The following is a 24,450-nucleotide window of genomic DNA, read 5'->3' as shown; positions in this document are numbered from 1 at the left end:
AAAGTTCTGTCTTAAACCCGGTACTCTTCAACATCTTTATAAACGATCTAGATGAGGGGATAGAAGGGGAACACATCAGACTTACAGATGACACCATGCTGGGGAAAATTCTTAACACCTTGGAAGAGAGGCTCAAGATTCAGAAGAATCTTGATAGATTTGAACACTGGGCCCTCTCTAAAACAATGTTCTAGTCTGCCAAGATCCTTCTGTATCTTGAGTCTCTCCTTCTGGTGGGAAGCCCCCAGCTGCCACTGCTACACTGCACTCTGGCTACCTGATCGCTCGCTCGCCTGCCTGCCTGCCTGCCTGGTTCTCCCTCCGGCCACCAGTGGCAAATTGTCCCTGCGGTGAATTGGCTATGTTGAATTGTGCTGTAATGACTGGGTGGTGAGTTGGCAGAGGAGGTTCCCTCCCCTCCCAATTCAATTCAATAGAGCTAAAAGGGACCTTGGAGGTCTTCTAATCCAACCCCCTACTCAGGCAGGAAACCCAGTTCTGTACATTCTTAGATATGTCTCCTCTATATTCATATTGGATTGTAATCAGTTAATATATGTAAGATATCAATGAAATACTGTATTAATACATTTCAGATTACTCCTAGGATGAATGTATGTGTCACTGAGAATATTTTCATTTGAGTATTAATATTGTGTACTAGGAACTCTATGTATATTAGACCAATTTGTATGTGAAATGTTTTCAATACCCCCCCCCCAAAGCTATGATCCATGAACAAATGTGTGTGTTTGTGTGTATATGAAAGAGAGAGACAGAGAGTAGAGACAGACAGAGAGAGCTGACAGTTTACCATAAATTACCTCTTTTTGTTTTCCTTTTAAGGTGTTTGTTGCCTTTCAGTCTATGCTTATTGTTCTCGTGGGAGCTGTGCCAGAATATCATCTTGACCAAGAAGGAATTCTGACTAGTGCAGAAGCTCTTGCAAAACACGTCAGGTTTACCAGTAACTTCACTTCTATAGCAACAGAGGCAAGTATGTTTTGTTTTCTTGAGTTAATAATATTTTTATGCAGTTTAGGTTCCCAGCCAAAACTAACATAGCGGCTGAGTATATATTTTAAAAAAGCCAGTTAAGCTGGCTGTGTTAAAGAAGAGGATAGTTTTCAGTGTGGAAAACAAAATTCTAGCCTATTCAGGCACAAGACATTGAAATGTAAATGCTCTAAAGGGACAATGCTGTATTATATCAACATGTAGGAGTTTATCACATGTATAGAATTGTAGAACTTCCTGTAGTGTAAGTTTAAAAGGTGCTTTGGGGTCTTTTATGTAAGAAGTAAACTTATAAAAGAAACATAAACATACTCTTGACCAATATACATTCCCTCATCTTGTTCTGGTAACATTCTAGCATCTCTTCTGTTATTTCATCTCCCAGAATTTCTGAGAAAAGCAGGGTGCTCTCTGCTTTTATATATGCTATTCAGAGAGGCTACATAGGGGTGATGTGATCCAAGGCCATTAATGGTAATGTCCCAGTTTCAGAATATGTTGCCACTGTCCCAAAATAAAAACCAGCTCTAGTGTGAGTTGGCTGTGAGTTGCCCCCCATAACCTGGATCAGTCCGTGATGGCATGTAGCCTCGAACTCACAAGTAACCTCTGAACTGGTGCCCAGAGGGATCAGGTTAAAATCCCTCAGTACCACCAGGGGTGGTATGCTGGGAGTTCGCAGGGGTTCAGGAGAACCTCTAGTTAAGATTCTGTGCAGTTCGGAGAACCTCCAAATCTCACTCCTGGGTGGCTCTGCCCACCCCTCCCCTCCCCTCCCAGGAGGCCGTTTTGGATGCAGGAAAGTGCAGGGCGCACACGGAGGCTTGAGGAGGGTGAAAAACGGGCCTACCGGAAGTTTGGGAAGGCCAGAAACAAACCCGTTTCCGGCCTCCAGAGGGCCTCTGGAGTCTGGGGAGGCCATTTTCACCCTCCCAGAGGCTCAAGTAAAGCCTCCGGAGTCTGGGAAGGGCAAAAACGCCCCACTGCCCCTGCTGTGGTGCAGGAGGCCGACTAGGCCATGCTCACCCAGCAACCGGGCAGAGAACCCCTTGCTAATATTTTTGAAGCCCACCTCTGCCCAGTACCATTAGTCTGGGGAACTCCACTGCCAGTCCAGCCACTGCCTCATGTAGTTTGGGGTGGCTGGCTGATATATTATCAGTAATCCCATCTGATCCCTAGAGCCTCGTCTCACAAGCAGAGTCTTGCAATAGATTATCTGTGGAATGGCTTCTCTGAAGGTCACCAGGGTCTCTTATACAACTATAGCCATTTCATTGCCTTTGCCTTTTGATCACATTTCCCAAAAGTTGTTCCCTTTGTACCTAAACTGAGAGCCAAAATTCACACCCAAATACAGGTAGTGCTCCCTTAACCACTGTGACTATTTGGAGTTACGATGGAACTGAAAAATATAACTTTACAATTAATGCCTGCATTTATGACCTTTGCAGCATCCCTCAGTCATGTGATCTCTGTTAGAGTCAGTACGTCCTATACTTTCTTTTCCCCCTTCCTTACAGCATAGAGAGTTTGGAGGGGAAGAAATCAAGAGAGTAAACAGGCACACAGTGGGAAATACGTATCGAAGCCAATTCACTGGTGCTGGCAACCACAAGCACAGATTAGATTAACAGAGTTGGAAGGGACCTTGTAGGTCATTTAGTCCAACCCTCCACCAGAGCAGGAGACCCTACACTATTTCTGTCAGATGTCAGTCCAATCTCTTCTTAAAAGCCTCCAGTGATGAAGCTCCCACAACTCCTGAGGGCAAGCTGTTCCTTTGGTTGATTGTTCTCACTGTCAGAAAATGTCTCCTTATTTCCAGGTTGAATCTCTCCTTGATCAGCTTCCAATCATTATTCCCTGTCTGGCCTTCGGGTGCTTTGGAAAACAGCCTGACCCCCTCCTCTCTGTGACAGCCTCTTAAATATTGGAAGACTGCTAACTTGTCTCCCCTGGTCCTTCTCTTCACTAGACTAGCCATGCCCAGTTCCTGCAACCGTTCATCGTATGTTTTAGCCTCCAGTCCCCTAATTATCTTTGCAGCTCTTCTCTGCACGCTTTCTAGAATCTCAACATCTTTTTTATAATGCGTTTACCAAAACTGGATGCAGTGTTTTAGATGTGGTCTTACTAAGGCTTTATAGAATGGTATTAGTACCTCATTTGAATCCCTCTGTTAATGCAATTTAGGATTGCATTGGTTTTTTTGGCTACCGCTGCACACTGTTGCCTCATATTTAATTGATTGTCCACTAAGACGCCAAGATCCCTCTCACAGTTACTGCTATTAAGCCTGGTATCACCCAGTCTCTATACGTGTACTTTTGTTTTTTTTTTGCCTAAATGCCAGACTTTACTTTTCTCTACATTGAATTTCATTTTGTTAGATAGGGTCCAGTTTTCAAGTCTGTCAAGATCCATCTGGATCTTGAGTCTTATCATCTAGGGTGCTGTATTCCGTTTTGTGTGTTGCTTGCTCTCTTCTACCACCTTTCTCTCCATTCTCTTCACACTGCAGAGGTATAGAGGGAAAAAGCAGTTTCAGGATGCAAATTCTGTTGTGCCTGATCCATTCCCCCTCTCTATGCCTACTTGCTTTTTTCTCCTCTACAGTGAATGTAAATGCAAACATAAATTCTCTTCTTGCTTGTTATGCCAATGCCAGGATGAGCATCGCAAATGGTGCAGATATAGAAAAGAAAAGCACAGTTATGGCCATGTGATTTTCCACTTAGCAGCTGCTACTCGCCCAATTGTGGTTACTAAATGAGGACTACTTCTACTTGTTACAGTAACCTAAATCATATGACAGCATATGGTTAGGCAAAAATAATTTATATTATTCTTTATTCTTTGTTATTTATTATGTACTTATCTTTTTTACCATTCATTTTTATATTATAGCATAAGTTCTAAACCCTTTGAGCAGCTTGGGAATTTGATCTTGACCCAATTCCTGAGGTTTTACCTTCAAAAACAAAAACTAAATTCCTACCTCCCCCAAGCGATTGTTCCAGTGAAAGAAAAATGAGTGGGCAAAGCAGTTTTGGGACTTTACTGTGATTAGAGGCAATCACTGGAATAGTAGTATTTTAAATGAAAATAGTCTCTTTTTTTATTTGTCTTCCATAGTGGTATTTAATCAAACATGAAGCATACAAAGTGAACCTAGCCTCATCCTTGTATTTTGGTGGGTTACTTATTGGAAATATACTGTTTGGCCCATTGTCAGATAAATTGGGCAGAAAGCCTGTATATCTAACAGGTAAGATGTTAAACAGCCGTTGTATGTTATGGATGTATTTGATGATCCTCAAGCCTTTTGTCCAAGCCAGGAAAGCAAAAAAATTCTGAGCAGTAGTTGAGATGGTCAGGGCAAGCTTAGGTTAGGTTGGAGGACAGCAGAGAGGGAACTGTTCTGACCTAGGCTTCCCCAAAAAGCACGAAGCAGAATCCTGGTACCGACAAAACCCCTTTTATTAAACGAATGTGAATTCCTCTCATTCACATTCAGCAAAGGCCTGGCAAACAGTCTTTCAAAGGTGAATTTATGACTACAGACCTTATCTAGCTTGGAAAGCTGCCATGTAAATATTTTCCAAATGCAAGGAAAGACTTGGCACAGAGTCTCTGAGATTCACGGACAGATCTTCACACTCCTGAACCGAACAAACGAATTGTTCCCTGAAAAAATCCACTCTCCCCTTTCGCTCCTCTTTTATTTCCTATGGGAGGGGCCATTGATCGTCCACCTGTGGCTTTACTCCCAAGTCGACCCTGATTTCCTAGCTGTTCTTTTCTTCTGGCAGCTCTGCACATGCGCACACTGGGAACAGGCTGCAGCTGTTCCTCTGCCTCACTGCTGTCTAGCTGATAACTGCCAGATGGCCTTGGCCGCCTCTCTGCCTCCAACGCAGAGCCCTCGTCCGAAACTTCCCTAGCCTCCAGGACTGGCCCATGTTCCTCCCCAACCTCCTCACTGTCTGACTCTGCTGCCAGTTCTGCTGGCCACTGGCGGGCCACAACAGGAACCTTGCTTAGGGTATCTTTAGCTCAGGGTTTTGGTTTTTTTCAGATCTTAAACTTCTGAGTCCCAGGCAAAGAAAGGTGATCGGATTCTTTCTCTAGGCCAGGTCTGCTGAGCTGAGAGTCAGCCCCACACAAATCAGAGTATAATTTCAAAGGCTCCAGTTTGCACAGGGTGGTGGTATTATTTCAGAACCCATCTGCAACAGGGTTCAGAGATGCGTCCTGATGCATGTGACCGCCTGCTAACTTTTTGGCAGCTCAGAAATAATTGGCGTCTCAATAAATGCAAACCTTGCTAGCTAAATGGATCCTCCATGTTCAAAAGTAGTGAATTTCTAGGTAGCAGCTGCTGAACAAGTGACGATCATGTCTCAGGATCTAGATGAAATTCTTATAAGCTTTAAGAGCTGACTGTTTCTGAAGCCAGCAGAAGGGTGGATAGCCCAGCTCTGTCCTTAGTTGTACCCTGGCTGTAAATCAGATAACTTTAAGGAGCTGCCCCTTTCAAACAGAAGCCAGGAGCGAATGCTTTGGGGACAGGTTGGAGCTGGGAAGCCTCTTGTGGGATGGCTGCCTTGCCAGCATTGGACTCAGATGGGGTGCTACTGAGATTCCTTACCGGGCTCAGCCAGGACCTCCTCTCCTCCCCCCCACCCTCCAGTGGCTCTTTGCAAAAGCAACAGCTTTTTGCACTCAGTGAGTGCATATATTCCTCAATTCATAGATGCTCAAAGGAGACGAGGGAAGGGTGCTGAGGGCAGCAGGGATTGCACTCGTGCTGAATGAGCAAATGTTGGATGGGGAAGACCTTCCCTTCTGTCAGACAGTCCCCCCAGCTTGGTTCTCAGTGCTTGGAGCTTGATATGCAGCCGATCTCACTCCTGTGCCCCCCACTCCCTCCCCAGACCTCCACCGTGTTTCCCCAAAAATAAGACCTCCCCGGATAATAAACCCTCCCCTTAAACCCTCCCCCGAAAATAAACTCTCCCCCGAAAATATTTAAACGCATGCGCAGCTGGTCCCCACCATTTCTCTGATTAGGGTTAGGGAGACAGAGCTGGAAATCGGGTAAGACGGCAAGAGGATCCCCATCTTGCTCCACGCGCCCCAAAATAATAAGACCTTCCCGAAAATAAGGCCAAGCGCTTATTTCAGGGTTCAAAAAAATATAAGACAGGATCTTATTTTTGGGGAAATACGGTAGCTTTTCTTCTGCTGAAATGCAGCTCTTGAAGAGCACTAGCTCATAATACCTGGAAGAGAATTCCTGAAGCTGCTGGGGTTTTTGGGGGGATGTGCGCAAATGTTGCTTGGCCACATATGGGCATAATTTAGCAGGAATATTGGTTTTAGACCAGTACTTAGCACGTAGGTTGCTGAGGACAACCTCCTATATCATGAGACTCAATTCAAATTAGGCATCAGTAGGATGGGATTTTCACTTGAAAGCAATGAAACATATCATAAACAACTAACATATTTGTGTTGGGGTTTTTTTTGGGATAGGACCTAATATAGTCACATCTTTGTACCACACATTTTCTTAATAAATGTAACTTTTATTGTTTCTTGCCACAATATTTTCAATTCAGGATTAATAGCATCATGTCTGAAATACCTTTCATTTGGACTGCATTTCCAATATTTTGCCTTATCCATATTGCAAGAAAGTTACATTTTTCAGAATATCTTTAGAAAATCTGGAATATATATGTGTCGGCTTAGATGAAAATAATTATACTAGTTTTCTTTAACCACTATGAAAAAAAACTGGTAATAATTTCCTTTCTGCCTTTTTTCCATTTGTAAATTTGCCATACTATATAATAAAGTCTCTGAATCGGTTGGATTGCACTATATTAATTTTTCTTTGTTATATATCTTTTGTGCAGGGCTTTTTTTGGACGTCATTTTTGGATACGTTTCCGCATTTGCTCCAAATTATGAAATATTTGCAGCATCACGCTTTTTTGTTGGAATTACAAATGGCGGCATGTCCTTAGTGTCTTTTGTTTTGACACAAGAATATGTAGGAAAATCTTTCTGGGCAATGACAGGTAAAATTTGAGGATTTAACTTGTGATAAAAGAAACACAATTGTTAAAATTTAGTGTATCAAAAAATTGTTTAAAAGCTACTTAAGGTTGGAATATCAATGTTTTAGTCTAAATACCATTGCCTTAAAATATCCTTTCTGAAGGTGCACAGTCTAAATCTTGTTCTTCCCTTTCCCTACTGACCTGGTGAAGAAACATGGTTGAGGAAACCATATTAAGGGGAAGGTTTTTCATGCATAGCCCAATAACTCTGGAATAAACATCATCTGTGAACAGGGTGGATTTGTTTTAAATCAAGTCGATTTAAATCACGATTTAAATCACTAATAAAAAGGCTTGATTTAAATCAACTCAATTTAAATCATAATTTGTAAAGAGCAACTGTCATCTCTGCTGTGAAATTGTGTGAATGCATCAATGCAGTGCATGTTATCTCAGTTTGCAGAGCTTGGATTCATTGAATGAGTTTACCAAACTGCAGAATATACAGCCTCATGCTACATAACTAAGCTCCATTTCATGAATAAACTAAATTATTAATGTATCTTAAATAGAGAACTATAATTAGATAGATTTTTGTTCCAAAAGCATTTTATTAAAGTAAATTTGATAAAAATAAAAAAAATCCGATTTAAATAAAAAAATATTAAGATTTTTTAAAAAATCATCGATTTGTATCCACCCTGTCTGCGAAGAATAAACCTTTATGACATCACATATTTCTATATTGCACTGTATATTCATAATTATATCCATATATGTATCTATCAGTCAGAATTGTAACTGCCAGAGGGAGGAATGATTAAACCACAAAATCCCTCCTTGACATTACTAAATAGATAAATTACTTCTTTACTTCCCTTTGTCTGCTGTATCCACCAAATCATCGTTGGAGATTTTAAGATTTCTGTGTTGTCGTTTTGATGGTATGAGAGAACAATGGAAGTTCCATTGCTGATGGAATGCCCATATTCTAAAGTTTTGATATAGCCTCCACTGTAAACTATCATCAAAAGACGGCAGACACATCAACTTGATCTAATGGGCATTCAATCTTTTTTTTTTTTCAAAAAAGGAAACTTTCAGTTATATTTGAGTTTTAAAAAACGAGCGAAGGTAATACCTCCTTACTTTATATTTGTTCTGTATTATTTTCCTCTCTTCCTTTCCCTTCTAAAAATGTCCTGTTTTCATGTTCTCTTGTTGATTTGTTTTTCTTTTTCCCAAGGCTCTTTCCATTTTATCCATTCCTGTTTCATCTCCTGCTCTTGGCTACTTCCCTTGTATGATTTATTTCTCCTGTTAAATTATCTTGTCTTATGCATGATTTGCTGATAAACTGGCCTTTGAGAGGTTGAAGAGATGCTCCATTGCCAGTTGCAGCCTGCTGTCTCAGGTGCTATGGGGTTTATAGTATGTTTTGGACATTGAGCTAGCTGCAATAGTTAAAACTTAGTCGAGGGCAGGGGAAGAGAACTGTTGCCCATTGCTTTTCACATTAGCATTGATGTGTGTCTAGTCACGATGACAATGTCCTAAACTACTGTGAACTGTGCTTGTGTTGTTTAGTGTCAATTAACAATCTATGTCAGATATTTCCCCCTATAATTCTCATGTCTGATAGGGGTTCTGGAAGCCTAAATTTCAATTTAATAAACTGACATAGAAACCAGTCCTATGTATACGGATAGCCCTTCCTTAACTATGGTAATTGGCACGGAGAACTCCATTGCTAAGTAATGGAATTGTAAAATGCGACCTCACCTGGCCACTGCTACTTATAACAGCAGTTCCGGCAGTCCCCCATATTATTTGTTAGGATCATATAAGGAAAGTTCCTGTCGTTCAGCGTCATTGTAATTTTGAATAGTCGCTGAATGAACAGTCATTCAACAAGGATTACTTGTAATTGGAACTGAATTCCATTGTTTTAATTATTACAGTAAATGTGTACTAGATTGTAGGTTTAGAGTGTAATCCATTGAGCTCAAGTGAGATTTTATGTACACACAAACGTGGCTGGAATTGCTAATAACATTGAAAAATACTATTTTGCCCTGTGCTTTAATCTGTATATCTCATCCCAAAGTAGGAAGTTATGTTAAAGTATCTGGGATAGCTTAATGTTGTGACCTTACCCTTCCTTAGCATGTTAAGCTTGTTAGTTGTCATGATTGATATCTGCCCAAAGTCATATTTTTAAACAATGAGAATCTAATTTCTTAAACTAAGAAAGGATTAACAGCTTGTACAGCATGTTATGAACTTAAAATAAACAAAATGTTTTGCAGTAAATTAATCTGAATTTGTTGACTGAACTTGACAAATCACAAAAGTATTATTCAATAAATAACTTTATAACAATTATTATAGTTAGTATATAGTATGAAAATGAGGAATTATTCTTTACAATTTTTTGGTTGAATTATTATTTTAATTATTGCTTTTTTTACTTATTTGTGCATTTATAATTAATATGATTTCAGTGTAAATTATACACTTAGCATAATAAAATTATGTTCTTAATATGGGTGTAGTGCTGAAATGTCTTGGGTTTTTTTCCCAGCATTTTATAAAATACTTTGTTTTTGTTTGTATCTTCAGGTTCATTGACAAATTTGACCTTTGCATTTGGCATAGCTGTTTATGCTTTACTGGGGTATTACATAAGAGACTGGCGTCTTCTTGCCTTTGTGTCAAATTCTCCAGGAGTTTTCTTCTTTCTTCTTTCTTTGTAAGTCATAATTATATTCATAGTAGACAAGTGGCAAAAACACTAACCCAAAGTTAAAGGATAATAATATTAAAGAGAGAAAACTTTGACATTTTTATATTTGGAATGAAATCAGAGGAATTATTTTAGTTTGCTTGACAATGTGTTTTTAAAAGAAATATTGAAAATCAGTTGCGTATTGTTGAGTATAAGCTAAGCCTGGTTAGCATGATGAGCCCTGATGCGTGCCATATCATCGAAAACAGTCTAGAGAGGGAGCAAGGATGAGTGAGACTGACCTGCATCTCATCTCTTTACCATAAAGCTTAAGATCAGGAGACAAAAAGTTTCAGTTTCCCTGAAGTCATTGGAATTCCATGAAAAATCCCTTGGGAAGGTGGGGGAGGTCGTCTGAGTAAAAAGGTAAAGGTTTCCCTCGCACATATGTGCTAGTTGTTCCCGATTCTAAGGAGTGATGCTCATCTCCTTTTCAAAGCCGAAGAGGCAGCGCTGCCGAAGACATCCCTGTGGTCATGTGGCCGACATGACTAAACATCAAAGGCGCATGGAACACTGTTACCTTCCCACCAAAGGTGGTCCCTATTTTTCTACTTGCATTTTTTATGTGCTTTCAAACTGCTAGGTTGGCAGAAGTTGGAACAAGTAACGGGAGCTGATCCCGTTTCGCGGCACTAGGGATTCAAACCGCTGAACTGCCGACCTTTCGATCGACCCGATCAGCGTCTTAGCCACTGAGTCACCGAGTATCTGGGTGCAAAATGTGTTACCTAAGGAGACCCTGTATATCTCTTCACCTGTACAGAGTGTCCCTTCATGAAACCGTGAAACTCTGAATTCTGAATATCCCTGCCTTGTAATGTGGCTCTATTGTGCATAGCCTAGTTGCAAATTTCTATGCTGAATTATGTCACGGTTCCAAACCAAGCCAGCAAAAGAAGAGGCCACACTGTGAGTAGAACAGGCCTCTTTACTGCAGTCTCAGCTTGGCAGGGGGTGAACAATAGAGTAAAAGGGTTACTGGCTTCTGCTAGCCAGCTGGCTATACGGACTTAGCACGCTCCGCCCTCCTGTTCCTGGTTGCTCCTGGCTGGCTCCAGCAAGTTCTTTTTGGGCCCGGCTCCAGCAAGCACTCTTCGAGCCCAGTTGCTCTCTGGCTGACTCCAGGCCTGGCTGGCTTCTGAACCGACCGCAGCTGGCTTGCCTTCCTGTCTCCTCTCCCAGTGTGAGTCCCATCACCCGACACCCATCTGTGGCCCCATGCATCCCCCTCCCCCTACGCGTGTGTGGCAACTCCGAAACGGCGCGTTGTGGCGCACTGTCTCGGATGTTGACAAATTATTTGGGAGAGAGGAAAGTTTCCCTTCATAGCACTTTTTAAACTTCTTTTGAAACAAGCGGATGGAGATGAATCATTAAGCCAGGATATGAGTAGTTTGTTTTGAATTTAACATGATATGTAAATCTACACATAGGTTATTTTTAAGTGCGAATCAGTTCATTATAGCTGTCATCTGTGGTGAGAAAATTGTGACCGGCCATACAACATGAAAAGCAACATACAACCTTTTGCAAATGCCACTCATAAAATGATTTGTAACAAAATAACGGGTAGGAATAGTGATGGAAAAAATAACATTGAAAAAAAAAAACCCCTGTGCAAAATTAGACTTAAAATGAGTAAAAAAAAAATTCACATATGCATTGTTATCAGTTTGAATATCACTGCATTATCAATACCACAATGTACACCAGACCCAAAAATCAACTGTACAAGAACATTTTTTTATTAATTTGGTTTTTATTTCACCTTTATTACATAAGTAACTCAAGGTAGCAAACGTACTTAATACTCCTTTCTTGTTCTATTTTCCCCACAACAACAGTCCAGTGATGGAGTGGCCCAAAGTCACCAAGCTGGCTTTTATGCCAAAAGTAGGATTAGAACTCATAATCTTCCGGTTTCTAGGCCAGCACCTGCACCAGCAAACTGGCTCTCTGAACATTAGAACTGTATTAGGAAGCTAGAGTGACTGAATCTTACAAACCAGATTTTACTTTTCCTCCCCTCCTGCTTATATTCCAGTGGGACTGGCAGGGGCCTACCTGAGTCTGTTATTAATAATCTCTCCCTTCTTAGGATTTAAGAAAAGTTTTTGTCTCATTTCCCGACATAGTGAATATTTGCTTCAAAGCCATTTCTCTGCGTATCTGCAGTTATATTAGAATCAGAATCAGGGTAACAATTATGTTATGTGAGTTGTAGTACACTTGTCATGTTAAATGAAGTCCATGTCAGTTAATTTTGAATAATATTGAAGCTATTCTTCTGTGGGTTATAGAACGTTTTAATCAGTGTAAAAAATGGCAAATAGGTTTCATATTTTTCCAAATTTCTGTGTTATATACCAGTGGTGGGTTCCTCCTGGTTCGGCCTGGTTCTCCCGAGCTGGTAGCGGTGACGATATGATGTCACCGAACCGGTTCTGCCCCATCCCCCCCGCGGGCCCCCCCGCATTATTCTTACCTTTTATTTGGCCCCATCCCCAATCTATTGCTGCCTCCTGAGTCCCAGCTGATGGCTAGAGGGAAAAAAACTGTTTAAACTCTTGCCGTGGGGCTTCAAAGGGCCGCCCTACAGCTGATAATAATAATAATAATAATTTTATTTCTATACCGCCCTTCTCCCGAAGGACTCAGGGCGGTGTACAGCCAATTTAAAAACACAAGACACAACAATAATTAAAAATTAAAATAATTAAATAGATTTGGCCGATTTAAAACCCCAAAAATTTAAAATACCCCAATTTAAAATTATCATGTCGATAGCCCGGCCTGGCGGAACAACAGGGTCTTCAATGCGCAACGAAACACCCGGATCAGTGGTAAAAGAAAACTAATGAGTAGACCAGTGCCTGAAAAAATACATGAGTAGGTCAGTGCCTGCAAAAATAAATGGGTAGACCAGTGCCTGCCAAAAATAAATGGGTAGATCGGTACAGCTTTGCAAGCAGTTAAAAGCCTGGTAGACCAGTACCTCTGCTAAATCCTAAATAATTGTCACATGACCATCAAGCCACGCCCACAAAATAAACCACGCCCACAGAACCGGTAGTAAAAAATTTTAGAACCCACCCGTTATATACCTTTCATGACCCATGGTGGTGCAGTGGTTAGAGTGCAGTACTGCAGCCTATTTCTGCTGACTGCCGGCTGCCTGCAATTTGGCAGTTCAAATCTCACCAGGCTTAAGGTTGACTCAACCTTCCATCCTTCCGAGGTGGGTAAAATGAGGACCCAGATTATTGGGGGCAATATGGTGACTCTGTAAACCACTTAGAGAGGGCTGTAAAGCACCGTAAAGCGGTATATAAGTCGTCAGTGTTATCGCTATTGCTATTCATCAAACCTTGTAAAACAATTTGCTGGATAACCTTTTCTAGTTAGTACAGTATACAGATTCAAAAAGAACCTTTGTAAAGTGTATGAATTTCTCCTTCATGGTTTCCTTTTTTCAGCATGCTTCCTGAATCACCAAGATGGTTATATTCTCAAGGCAGAGTAGCAGAAGCAGAGCGTGTACTGCAATACATGGCTCTCCACAATGGGAAAGACAAGGTGGTGGTAAAACTGAAGCCATGCAAAGGAGCCATAAAGAAGGACGATTCCACCCCTGGGCTCCTCAACCTGGTTACGCATCCCGTCCTTCGATGGCGCACGGTCATTTTGATGTATATCTGGTAATTAATAAAAAAGAGATGTTGACTTTACTTAAATTATCCCATGTACAAATAACAGCTTTGGGTGATAATTATGGACTACATAGATAAACGCATTTCAAAGTAATCAGAATAATATTAAGGGAAAATGGTAATGGTTGTTTTCTGGCTATTGGGAATCACTTCAGAAAATAGGTAGATAATTTTGGATTTTTGTTCCATTTTCCACATTTCAGTAATTTCATTAACATGATACAAATCTTAACAAGATAACTGCTGTGAGCAAGAAAAGTAATTAAATGTTGTATTGGCTTTCATTTGGATTTATTTATTCCTAAAGTTATATGCTTATATGAATAAGAGCTAAAAGAATCCCTTTTTAAAAACAAAAAGATTTTAATTGGATAAAACCAATGATACTGTTTGACAAAGGGTTTATCTTTACAATGGTACATACCCGTGATGGCGAACCTATGGCACGCGTGCCGGAAGTGGCATGCAGAACCATATCTCCGGGCACGTAAGCCGTCGCCTGTTGCTCTTCCGGGTTCTGGCACACCAGCCAACTAGTCTTCATGTGCATGGTAATGCCGGAAATCAGAAGAGCAGCCGCCTGGGGTGCATGCACATGTCGGAAAGATGATCTTCTGGTTTCTGGCGCGCACATGTGCACCAGCCAGCTGGTCTTCGTGCACACGTGTGCCAGAAACGGGAAGACCAGCTGGCCGGTGCGCATGCATGTGCCGGAAACCGAAGATCATCTTCCCGACACGCGCATACGCACCAGGCGGCTGCTCTCCCCCATTTCGGCACTCAGTGCCAAAAAGGTTCGCCAACACTGGTATATACAGTCCACCTTCCTCTTTGTACACTCTCAGGCCACTCAGATGTGGTGTTCCATATGTCATACCTTCATTAATAACTTCCAGACCTCTATTAAAGAGGGGGAAATTTATCTATACCCTGTACGACATTTTGCTTAACATTGACCAGTATGTGACCAATTTCATCATTACTTTGGACTCCTCAGGTATATATACCCCAGATCTTTCTCTAGCAAGGTAGCCGCCTAGAGAACTATGTGGCTTTGTGTGCCTGAGGAACCCAATGTAACAATGCAGCTGGTCGCATTCTGCCTCCAAATTCTTCCCAAAAAAGAAATATACTGTATTTTTCGGAGTATAAGACGCACCTTTTTTCCCCCTAAAGGGGGGGGGGAAATGTAGGTGTGTCTTATACACCAAATGTAGCCCCACCCACCCACTGGCCCCCACCCTTTGGCCTCTGCCTCGCAGCAGTTACCTCCTTGCAAGCAAACAGCAAGAAAAAAAACAGCTCCTTTCAGCTTCAGCACAGCCTAATTAGCGCAAGTTGATTGGATCGGCTTCCCGACACTCAGCTGATTTGCTCTCAGCTGTTTTGTGCAGGGCTCTGCTGCTTGCTGCAAAGAGGTAAATTGCTGGAGCAGATTTTTTTTTCCTTGTGCTAATCAAGCTATGCGGAAAACGAAAATGAAAGTAAAGCAGGTTGTTTGCTTTTTGCTGCAACGAGGCAAAAATGCTCAGAGACAGAGGGAGATTTCTTTTTCTTCTTTTCCTCACCAAAAAAGGTAGGTGCGTCTTATACTCCGGTGGGTCTTATACTCCAAAAAATACAATAACAGAGAATTTTTACTGTGCAAGATTTAATATTTCTTGATGATCATCTTCATGTGGTTTCCTTTTGTCACAATGTATCCCGAAGTCTCATTTCCATTGTGCCCAAGTGTCATCTTCCCAAAGTTCTCTCAACAAAATTCTGCCAATAGCTGGAAGTCATGATTGGTTTTCTGCTGGTCTCTTCTCTTGATAGCGAAGCAGGAGGAAATGCCACCTCCCCTTCATAATGCTTTTTTCTCAGATGAAGATGATAGAAAGAGGACCGTATGCTGATCATGCAGCAGACTATGAAAGGAATGGACAGGTTTTCAGGACTTAGTCTGATTTATTAAAATTCAAGGATCACCAGACAAAACAAGTTTGAACGAATGAGTCAGAAACATAAGCATAATTAATAGGCAATTACCCCTGCTGAGCTACTCCAAACTAAACCTATCTCAAACTCTTTGTTTTTTTTCCTTTTGTGGATAAATGGTGATTCAAGGCTTTTCCTTAATCTCTACTAGAAATGGCAGAAATTATGAGAAAACAGGAAGGAATGAGCTAAATGTTTTGCAGCTAGCTGAAATGAAAACTGGTATACTTGGCATTTTGATATTTCCTTGGAATTTCTACTGGATATGTAAAGCTATTATTTACGACACTTCTTGGTGTATTTGAAGAATTCTTATAGAGGCTGTTTTACAGTTGAGAAGCAGTGATGGAATGGCTGTTATTTAATGGCTATCAAAACCTCTATTCGTCTTCCCAAGTTAGTTTAAGCCACCCTAGAAAAAAATTCAGAAGCATATTTCTCAATGGATTTCAGATTTTAAAAACACCTAAAGAAATCCATCAGAAACTATTTCTTGTTTGATCATTGTCAGTGAACAAACGTGTATAACTTATTTATTCTACCAAGCCGGCCTAGCCTAAATGGCTCTTAATTGGGATTTTAAATTTTATGGACTTGGAGGGTTTTAAATTGGGAAGCCAATGATTTAATTTGTTTTAATTATCTTAACTTTTGTATTTGTATGTTTTTTAATTTTGGCTGTTCACCGCCCTGAGTCCCTTCTGGGAGAAGGGCGGTATACTAACTAACTAACTAACTAACTAACTAACTAACTAACTAACTAACTAACTAACTAACTAACTAACTAAATAAATAAATAAATAAATAAATAATAAATAAATAAAAATTTTGCACTTGTTTTTAAACAGTCAGGTTTTGGATCAAATACCGGTGATCTGAACTATTCATGTTATAGGATCCTTTGCCTTGAAATAAAACCAGAATAGTCCATGATAGCAAACACATACATGAATGTATGGTAAATTTGTTGATTTCTATCCACTGATTTTCGAATTCAAATTCTAGTGGAAAAAATAATTTCCAAATTTTGTGAAGGTATGTGAACATATCATAGTTTGGTGTAATGGTTAAGACTAAGACATCAGGCTAGAAACTGGGAGACTGTGAGTTCTAGTCCTGCCTTGGTCTCAAAACCAACTGGGTGATCTTGGGCTAGTCACTTTCTGCCTCATAGAAAGAGGCAGTGGCAACCCAATTAAAAACCTAGCCAAGAAATCTGCAGGGACTTGTCCAGGCAGTCTCCAAAAATTGGACAGAATTGAATGGAATAAAAAAATGCCATACTTAGTACATGAGCCTTGGTGGAGCAGCGGACTAAAGCGCTGTTAAGTAGCACTTAGCTTCCAGCTGCCTGCAATTACTGCGAGTTCAAATCTCACCAGGCTCAAGGTTGACTCATCCTTCCATCCTTCCGAGGTAGATAAAATGAGGACCTGGATTGTGGGGGCAATAAGCTGATTTTGTATAAAAAAGAACACCGCTTGGTGTTCCCTACTAAGCCTTACTAAGCAGGTATATACAAAAGTATGAAGGCTATTGCTTAACGCATTGTAAGCCGCCCTGAGTCTCCGGAGAAGGGCGGTATATAAATCGAACCAATAAATGAATAAATAAATAAATAAATGATCTATAACCTCACTGCTTCATAAGCTGGTATTTTTCTATTATATTTTTCTTCATTTATTATGCGAGTAATTAAATCTTACATAATCTGTGTACATGATTAAAATAACCAATCTTTCATTAATACATTTAGGTATGTGTGCAGCTTTGTATATTACGGTTTAACACTGAATGCTGGTGAATTAGGAGGAAATCTTTATTTAAATGTGGCTCTTTCTGGTCTTGTAGAAGTTCCAGCATTTCCACTCTGCATGTTTTTCATTGAGAAATCTTGGTAAGATCAATAACTTTCTATTTCTATATTTAGACAGTACAGTCTAGAGTAACATAGCTCCTGAATTTATTTCTATATGTTAATTAATTTGTATACGTTTTCAGCATAGATAAAATGTATCAAATCTGCTCAGAAATGCTGATTTTTTTATGACTTAATACATCACACTTCTTTTTATTTTACAATAGAATATAGAACAACAGGGTTGGAAAGGACCTTGGAGGTCTTCAATCCCCTGTCAGGGTTCCAAGGAACACCCCCAACGAAATAAAGCTCTGAAGCCTGAGGTTCCTCAAAGTTCCAATTTATTAGAGATGTCATGTTGGCACATCTGGGAAAACCCGAATCTGAAAACTTCCAGGTTTTCCCCACCCAGCTAAGAGTTCACAGCCCTGCCCCACACCCACAAGTTCATCACATTGTCCAATCAACTCTTCACACTCAACTGGATACAATCTTCCGGCAGTCTCCATCAGATGCAGGCAAAAGTCCTTGAATACGGAATGTTGTTATGACTAACTTTCTACCGCTCCAACAACAACTCCCTCCCAACTTCCCCAGCTAAAATATGTGGCAGTTTAGAAGCAAAAAAGAAAATTGTCTTCCAAAACTGACATCCCCTGCTCGAGCAGGAGACCCCTGGACAAGTGGTTGTCTAACCTCTTCTTGAAAACTTCCAGTGATTAAGCACTCGCAATTTCTGGAGATAAGCCATTCCACTGATCAATTGTTCTCACTGTCAGGAAATGTCTCTCTTTAAAAATCACCTGTTACTTTTTGTCCTGCCTCAGCTGCTTTGGAAAACAGGTTGACCCCTTCTTCTGTATGACAACCCCTCAAATATTGGAAGACTCCTATCATATCATATCCCTAGTCCTTCTCTTTGTTAGACTAGACATACCTTGTTCCTGCAACTATTTATTGTACTGTTTAGCCTCCAGACCCCTAATCTTTGTTGCTCTTTCTCTGCATTCTTTCTAGATACTCTTTCTAGTATCTTGTTTGCATTGTGGTGACCCGAACTGGATGTGGTATTCCAAGTGTGGTCTTAACCAGTGCAGTATAAAGCAGTACTATCAGTTCATTTGATTTTGATACTATCCCTCTGTTGATACATCCTAAGGTTATAACGGCTTTTTGGCAGCTGCAGCACACTGCTGGTTCATACTTAAGTGGTTGTCCACTATGACACGTAGATCCTTCCCATAGGCACTTTTCTTCAGCCAGGTACCACCTATTCTATACTTGTGCATTTGATTATATCAAAATGAAATGCATATGTATAGGAAAAAATCCCTTTCTTACCACTGAATTGCATTTTGTTGGATGGAGCCTAATGTTCAAGTCCGTCAAGATCCTTTTGAATCTTGAATCTATCTTCTAAAGTGTTTCTATTCCTCCCAGATTGGTATCGTTAGCTGATTTGATGAGTTCCCCTTCTATCCTCTTGTTTAAACCATTTATAAAGATGTTGAAGAGTACTGGGCCCAAGTTAGAACCTTGAGGTACCCAACTGCATGCTTCTCTCCATGTAGATGTAGTTCCATTAAGGATTTACACATTGAGTGCAGTTGGTCAGCCAGTTACAAATCCATCTGGTGGTGGTGCTGTCTATCCCACATTTTTTTTATCTTACCAAATAATAGGTTGTGGTTTATTTTGTTAAATGCAGAACTGAAGTCTAAGTGAACTATGTCCATAGCATTTCTCTGATCCATTAATTTAGGCACTTTGTCAAAGAATGCAATAAGGTTTTTTCCCCGGCATGATCTGTTTTTAACATATGCATATTGGGTTCTAGTAATAGCTTTGCTCATTTCTAGGTGCTCGCAAATCCACTATTTGATGATCTTTTCCAGGATTTTCCCAGGCATTGATGCCAGACTGATTGGTCTACTGTTTCCTGGATCCATTTTTTCTCTTTTTGAAGACAAACATTTTTTAAGAAACAAACATTTTGTTTGTTCCAATTGCAGTACTGGTAGTCATCGATTTAAAACCATTTATTTAACAATGGTTCAAAGTTACAACAGCACTGAAAACAAAAGACTTACGACTGTTCCTCACACTTAAGACTTGTTGTCATGTGATCAAAATTTAGTTACTTTTAAAAAGGTGTTAGTAATTATACAAATCTATGACCGGATCAAAGCTTCGTTCTGAAAAGATGTATTTTATGTTTGTGTTTTTAAAAATAAAAAACCTTTTTCTTAAAAAAAAAATAGTTACTTGGCAACTACAGTAGTGGCCAAAATTGTGGAAACCTTTTGGGAAAAGTGTATTTTCTAAAACTAGCTAATACCCCTTTTTTTTTTAGTAGTACCATAAAATTATATATCAATAGAAAGATAATTTAATCAAGAATGTAATGCAATAACTTTTAGGAAGGATTTGCTATTAGAATAGCAGTTACAGTATAAAGAAGAAATGTCTTCCCATGGAGTGAACCAAGTCTTTTAGTTCTGTAGCTGTTCTAATGTGAAACCAAGATTGAATGATTGCTTCTATTAACTGGGTTTTATTGCTAGGTCGCTTCTGACTAACAAGTTTCTTTAGTCGGCTGCATAGATTTTCAATTGGGTTAAGGTCTGGGCTACTCCCAGGCCATTCTATCAGTGGAATATGATTATCTTGAAACTCCAAAAAAAAAGTGGTGTTATTAGCCATCAAACCTCAAAAATACACTTTTCCCAAAAGGTTTCCATAATTTTGGCCATTACTGTAACATGTATTTACAACAATTGCAATGTCCCAGGGTGATGTGATCATTATTAATGAGCTGCTCAGGGGGGTTCCAACAAGCATAGTCAATGGGGGAAGCCAGATTTACTTAATGACTGTCTTGATTTGCTTAACAATCATAGTGATTCACTTAATGACGGCAGCAAAAATGTTTGAAAAATTTAGCACAACTCATTTAATGACTGCATCAGCGATGGACATTCCAATCCCGATTGTGGTCATAAGTCAAGGATAACCTGTAGACTATAGATGGGGTATAACACTCAAAATAAGAATAAGACACTAAATATTGGTAGTTATAAATAGAAGTAGGCACTATTCCGTTAAACCGGACTGTGGGTTCAAATACCCACTGAAACTGTGTTACTGTCAGGGTTCCAAGTAATAGACCCATATCGAGCAAAACTCCAAGGCAGGTAGATTCCTCAAAGAATAGATTTATTGAATATCTCATGTTGGCACAGATCTGGTGAAAACAGATTCTGAAGGTTCCCGCAGTTTTCACCTAATTAAAAGAGTTTGTCACTTTCTCAAAACAATCAGTCACATGGTCGAATCACAGTGCTGTCTGGTTGCCTGGTGACATTACTCCGCCTTCCTCTGACCATTTGTGAGAATGTCCTTGGTTCTCAAGAGAAAGTCTTTTGTTTTGGCTACAAAATCCCAGCTATCTAAAATTCTCCCTCCCTGTCCCTTAGCTCGAGTGTGGAAACACTGAAGCTGTCAAGATGGCTTCGGTCAGGTCAGCTTCAGGGTTGACAATTACTTCGGTTAGTGTTCAAAATGCCTGTAGTGACTGTCCTGCAGGCAGAGAGGGATCCGTTGAAAAGTCCAATCAGCTGTGTCCCTTGATTGAGATGGGCTTTCCCCAGGTGGCTGGACCAGACATGGAATTTATTCTGTCGTGTTGTTTGGTGACTTGCAGATCTGCACCAAAAAGGTCTTTGAAAGTGTGAGCCAGCAGCCTGGATTGGGCCCAGAAGCTGTTGGCTTCAGAAGTACAGGAAATGAACTTTGTGTGAAGAGCTAAGCGTAAAATTTAGATCACCAATTATTATTTCTCCATAAATTACTCCTCTCTTGAAATGCGGAAACAAATATTTATTATTTGCCTACATTATTCTGTTGGTGAATGCTTGCCCTTTTGCAGTTTAGGTTTGGTGTTTTTTTTTTAAACAGTTGTATGGAATAATAAATAAAAGTATTCTAAAACATGTATCTTTCTGGAAATCCAATATAAATTTGCACTATTTTCCTGCATTAGGTCGGGAAGACGTAAAAGTACAGCTACTTTTTTGATATTTGCGGGCCTTGCTTGTGTTTTTACCATGTGCTTACCAGAAAATAACAGCAGTAAGTATGTTCTTTCTTAAGCAAACCAAATTTTCCTTGGCACAGATAATCTTATTGAAAGACAAGGGTATGCTAATATCAAGCCAGGTTTAAATAATTTTAAAAATAAAATAAATTAAAATCAAATCTAGAATAGCCTTTTCAAATGAACAAGATTATTGCTAAATAAAGACTTTATTGCATGCCCAGTTTTAATTTAATGGGGGATGAGTGTATATAGAGCTATTAATGATACTTTGAGAAGCTGCCACATAGAATCAATGTGAAATAGTAGTACTTTTTTTTATTAGTATTGTATACTGCTAAACCATGAATAGGTTTTTTTCTTCAATCATTGGCAATCTTTGAAGTATCCTGCAGCTCATTTGCTTTCTTCTTTTCCAAGGTACCAGATAATTAGTAAGAATCTCAGGGAAAATGATCATATTTGCCATGAGTGTCTCTCTATACCAGTGATAGCTAACCTTTTCCGGACTGAATGCCCAAAGCGCAAGCGTGCAAATGTGTATGCGTGTGCCTGAACCCCCAAGATGCAATGTGCACATGGCCCCCCCGCATGCCCCCTGCCCCCTGTTTGTATCACTCGTATTTATTTATTTATTTATTTGAATTTATATACTGCCCTTCTCCCGAAGGACTCAGGGCGGTGTACAGCCAGAATAAGAACACACAAATAGAAAATTTAATAACAATTTAAAATATATATTAAACAATATGGCCCGTAACTAATTAAAAACCCATTTTTAAACCTCAAGAATTAAAAATTAAAGATTAAAAATTAAAAAGAATTAGAATTAGGCCAGCCCGGCTTGTTTACTGGAAGTATCTCCATAGGGCTATAATAAGATGGTCCATCCTTATTGGCAAGAAACTCTCAAGCAAACATTTTTCAGTGTATGATGTATATTTGTGAATAATTACTTTCTGCAGACAAAGCCTATAAGAAAAATTCAGGTATAGATAAGTATTACCTTGATTCCAATGGCGGTGACCAGGCAAAATTTGAAAGTTTAAGCAGTGGATTCAGATGGCTAACTCATAAAATGGCTTTTCACAACTTTCTGTTTTAGTGATCTTGCAGTGCAGTATTACCATTTATTGGTAATAATTGAGAGCTGCCTTGAAATAAAGTAGCCAGAATTGCAGCTCTCTGAAGTTATAATCTATAGCTGTGATGACGAACCTATGGCACGCGTGCCCAAAGTGACACATGGAGCCATGTTGTCTGGAACACATGTTGCCCATCCAGCTTCCGGGTTTCTGGCGTGCATGTGCGCGTGATGATCAGCTGCCCTTCGTGCGTGCGTCAGTGCCGGAAACTGGAAGAGCTGGTTTTCTGGCATGAGCATGCGCACCGGCCAGCTGATCGTTGTGCGCGCATGCGTGCCAGTAACCGGAAGACTAGCTGCCCGTTGCATATGTGCGTGCTGGAAACCGGAAGTTCATTTTTTGGTGCGTGCATGACTCCTGGGCAGCTCCTCTTCCGGGTTGCGGGCAGACAACTCAGTGCTGAAAAGGTTCACCATCACTGATCTATAGCATTGGAGACGTTATCCAGATGACATGCAGGCCTTTCCCTTGTCCCCAGCCAAGCATCCTTATGCCCACCAGTAAGGTGTAATTTAAAATTAGAGTTGTTTTCCCTTTGTGCTAATTGCAGGTTGCTCTGCACAGAAGGTATACATCTGCCTGAACCTCAGGAGGGGTTTATTTCTAAATAGAGCTGCCTATTATTCTACTGTTGTTTATTAGAAGATGTCAATTGTCCTACGTTCTGTTTAAGGATTTTTCTTCAGTCCCAGAATTTTGGCTTTATATGGGAAATTGACTGTAAGTGCTGCCTTCAACATCGTATACATCTATACTTCAGAGCTGTATCCCACAGTAGTAAGGTAAGCAGACATTGTTATTTTTATATTTATTTCCAAAACCTTAAATTCTCACAATATATAATGTATATAAGCCATCTAAAATCACATCAGCAGTTACATATTGCAGAGAAACCTTCACGCTCCTGAATTAGATGTCGGAGCTATCTGTAAAAAGTATCTTCTATAACAGTGATGGCTAACCTTTTTGCCATTGCGTGCCAAAAGTGGGGGGAGCACGGTGGGGTCGCTTGTGAGTGTGCCCACATCCATAATTCTATGCGCCCCACCCCCATGCGCTCCCCCCTGCTCCCCCCCCGCTTTTGGCACACAATGGCACAGTGGGCCCGGTAGGCCCATTTTTCGCCCTCCCCAGGCTCCAGAGGCTTTAGGTCCCACTGGAAATAGACCTAAACCTCCACCGGAGGACCGTTTCCGACCTCCGGTGGGGGTAGGGAAGGCCGTTTCCACCCTCCAAGCTCCTAGAAAGGTTCTGGAGCCTGGAGAGAATGAAAAATGGGCTTTCCCCCGCCTCAGGCCCTCCGGAGGCAGGAAACAGTCTGTGTCCCTACTTCTGGTGGGCTCAGAAGGCCCCAAAATCAGCTGGCGCACCGGAGCTGAACTCACATGCCCACTGATATGGCTCCACCTGCCACCTGTGGCACGTATGCCATAGGTTCGCTATCACAGTTCTATAAGAATCTCTTGCTTCCAGAGATGGATGCACAGTGCTCTTCAGTGGGTATTTCTTGTCTTGTCTCAGAACGATCAAGCTTCCTCTTCTCTTGTGAATGATGGCAAATTAAGACATGTAGTTATTTCCCTATTAATGTTAAAATGTTGGAGGAGAAATGAGAGAAGAAGCCACTCTTAAGATGTAAAGAAAGGACAAAAATATGGCTGAAAGGATATTTCATTCTACATGTACTTTCAGATTTCTTTCTAGTAAGCTATCCAGTTTTACATTATCTGCTTTTATTTATGTATTTGTATCCTGCCTTTATTATTTTAGAAATAA

General features: G+C 40.3%; 1 protein-coding gene across 4 annotated transcripts in view; it reads left to right on the top strand.

The window, feature by feature from the left end:
* The window catches only part of LOC117676329 (solute carrier family 22 member 15-like), a 37,017-nt gene that overhangs the window by 6,644 nt on the left and 5,923 nt on the right, over window positions 1–24,450 (top strand). For 2 of the 4 annotated variants that reach the window (XM_034435735.3, XM_034435736.3), the window contains exons 2-9: window positions 847–993; window positions 4,156–4,288; window positions 6,945–7,109; window positions 9,714–9,843; window positions 13,359–13,580; window positions 17,329–17,469; window positions 21,476–21,564; window positions 23,348–23,456. In XM_034435735.3, coding sequence (XP_034291626.2) covers window positions 847–993; window positions 4,156–4,288; window positions 6,945–7,109; window positions 9,714–9,843; window positions 13,359–13,580; window positions 17,329–17,469; window positions 21,476–21,564; window positions 23,348–23,456 — 1,136 coding nt within the window. Of the gene's footprint in view, window positions 1–846; window positions 998–4,155; window positions 4,289–6,944; window positions 7,110–9,713; window positions 9,844–13,358; window positions 13,581–17,328; window positions 17,470–21,475; window positions 21,565–23,347; window positions 23,457–24,450 lie in introns of all 4 variants that reach the window. The other 2 variants (XM_060694950.2, XM_087871812.1) reach the window with 1 other exon arrangement.

Source organism: Pantherophis guttatus, chromosome 6 (assembly GCF_059756535.1).
Source record: "Pantherophis guttatus breed Tessera chromosome 6, ASM5975653v1, whole genome shotgun sequence".
Lineage (NCBI taxonomy): Eukaryota > Metazoa > Chordata > Lepidosauria > Squamata > Colubridae > Pantherophis > Pantherophis guttatus.
Note: the sequence above shows the minus strand (reverse complement) of the source record. Positions and strands in the feature narration are given on the sequence as shown.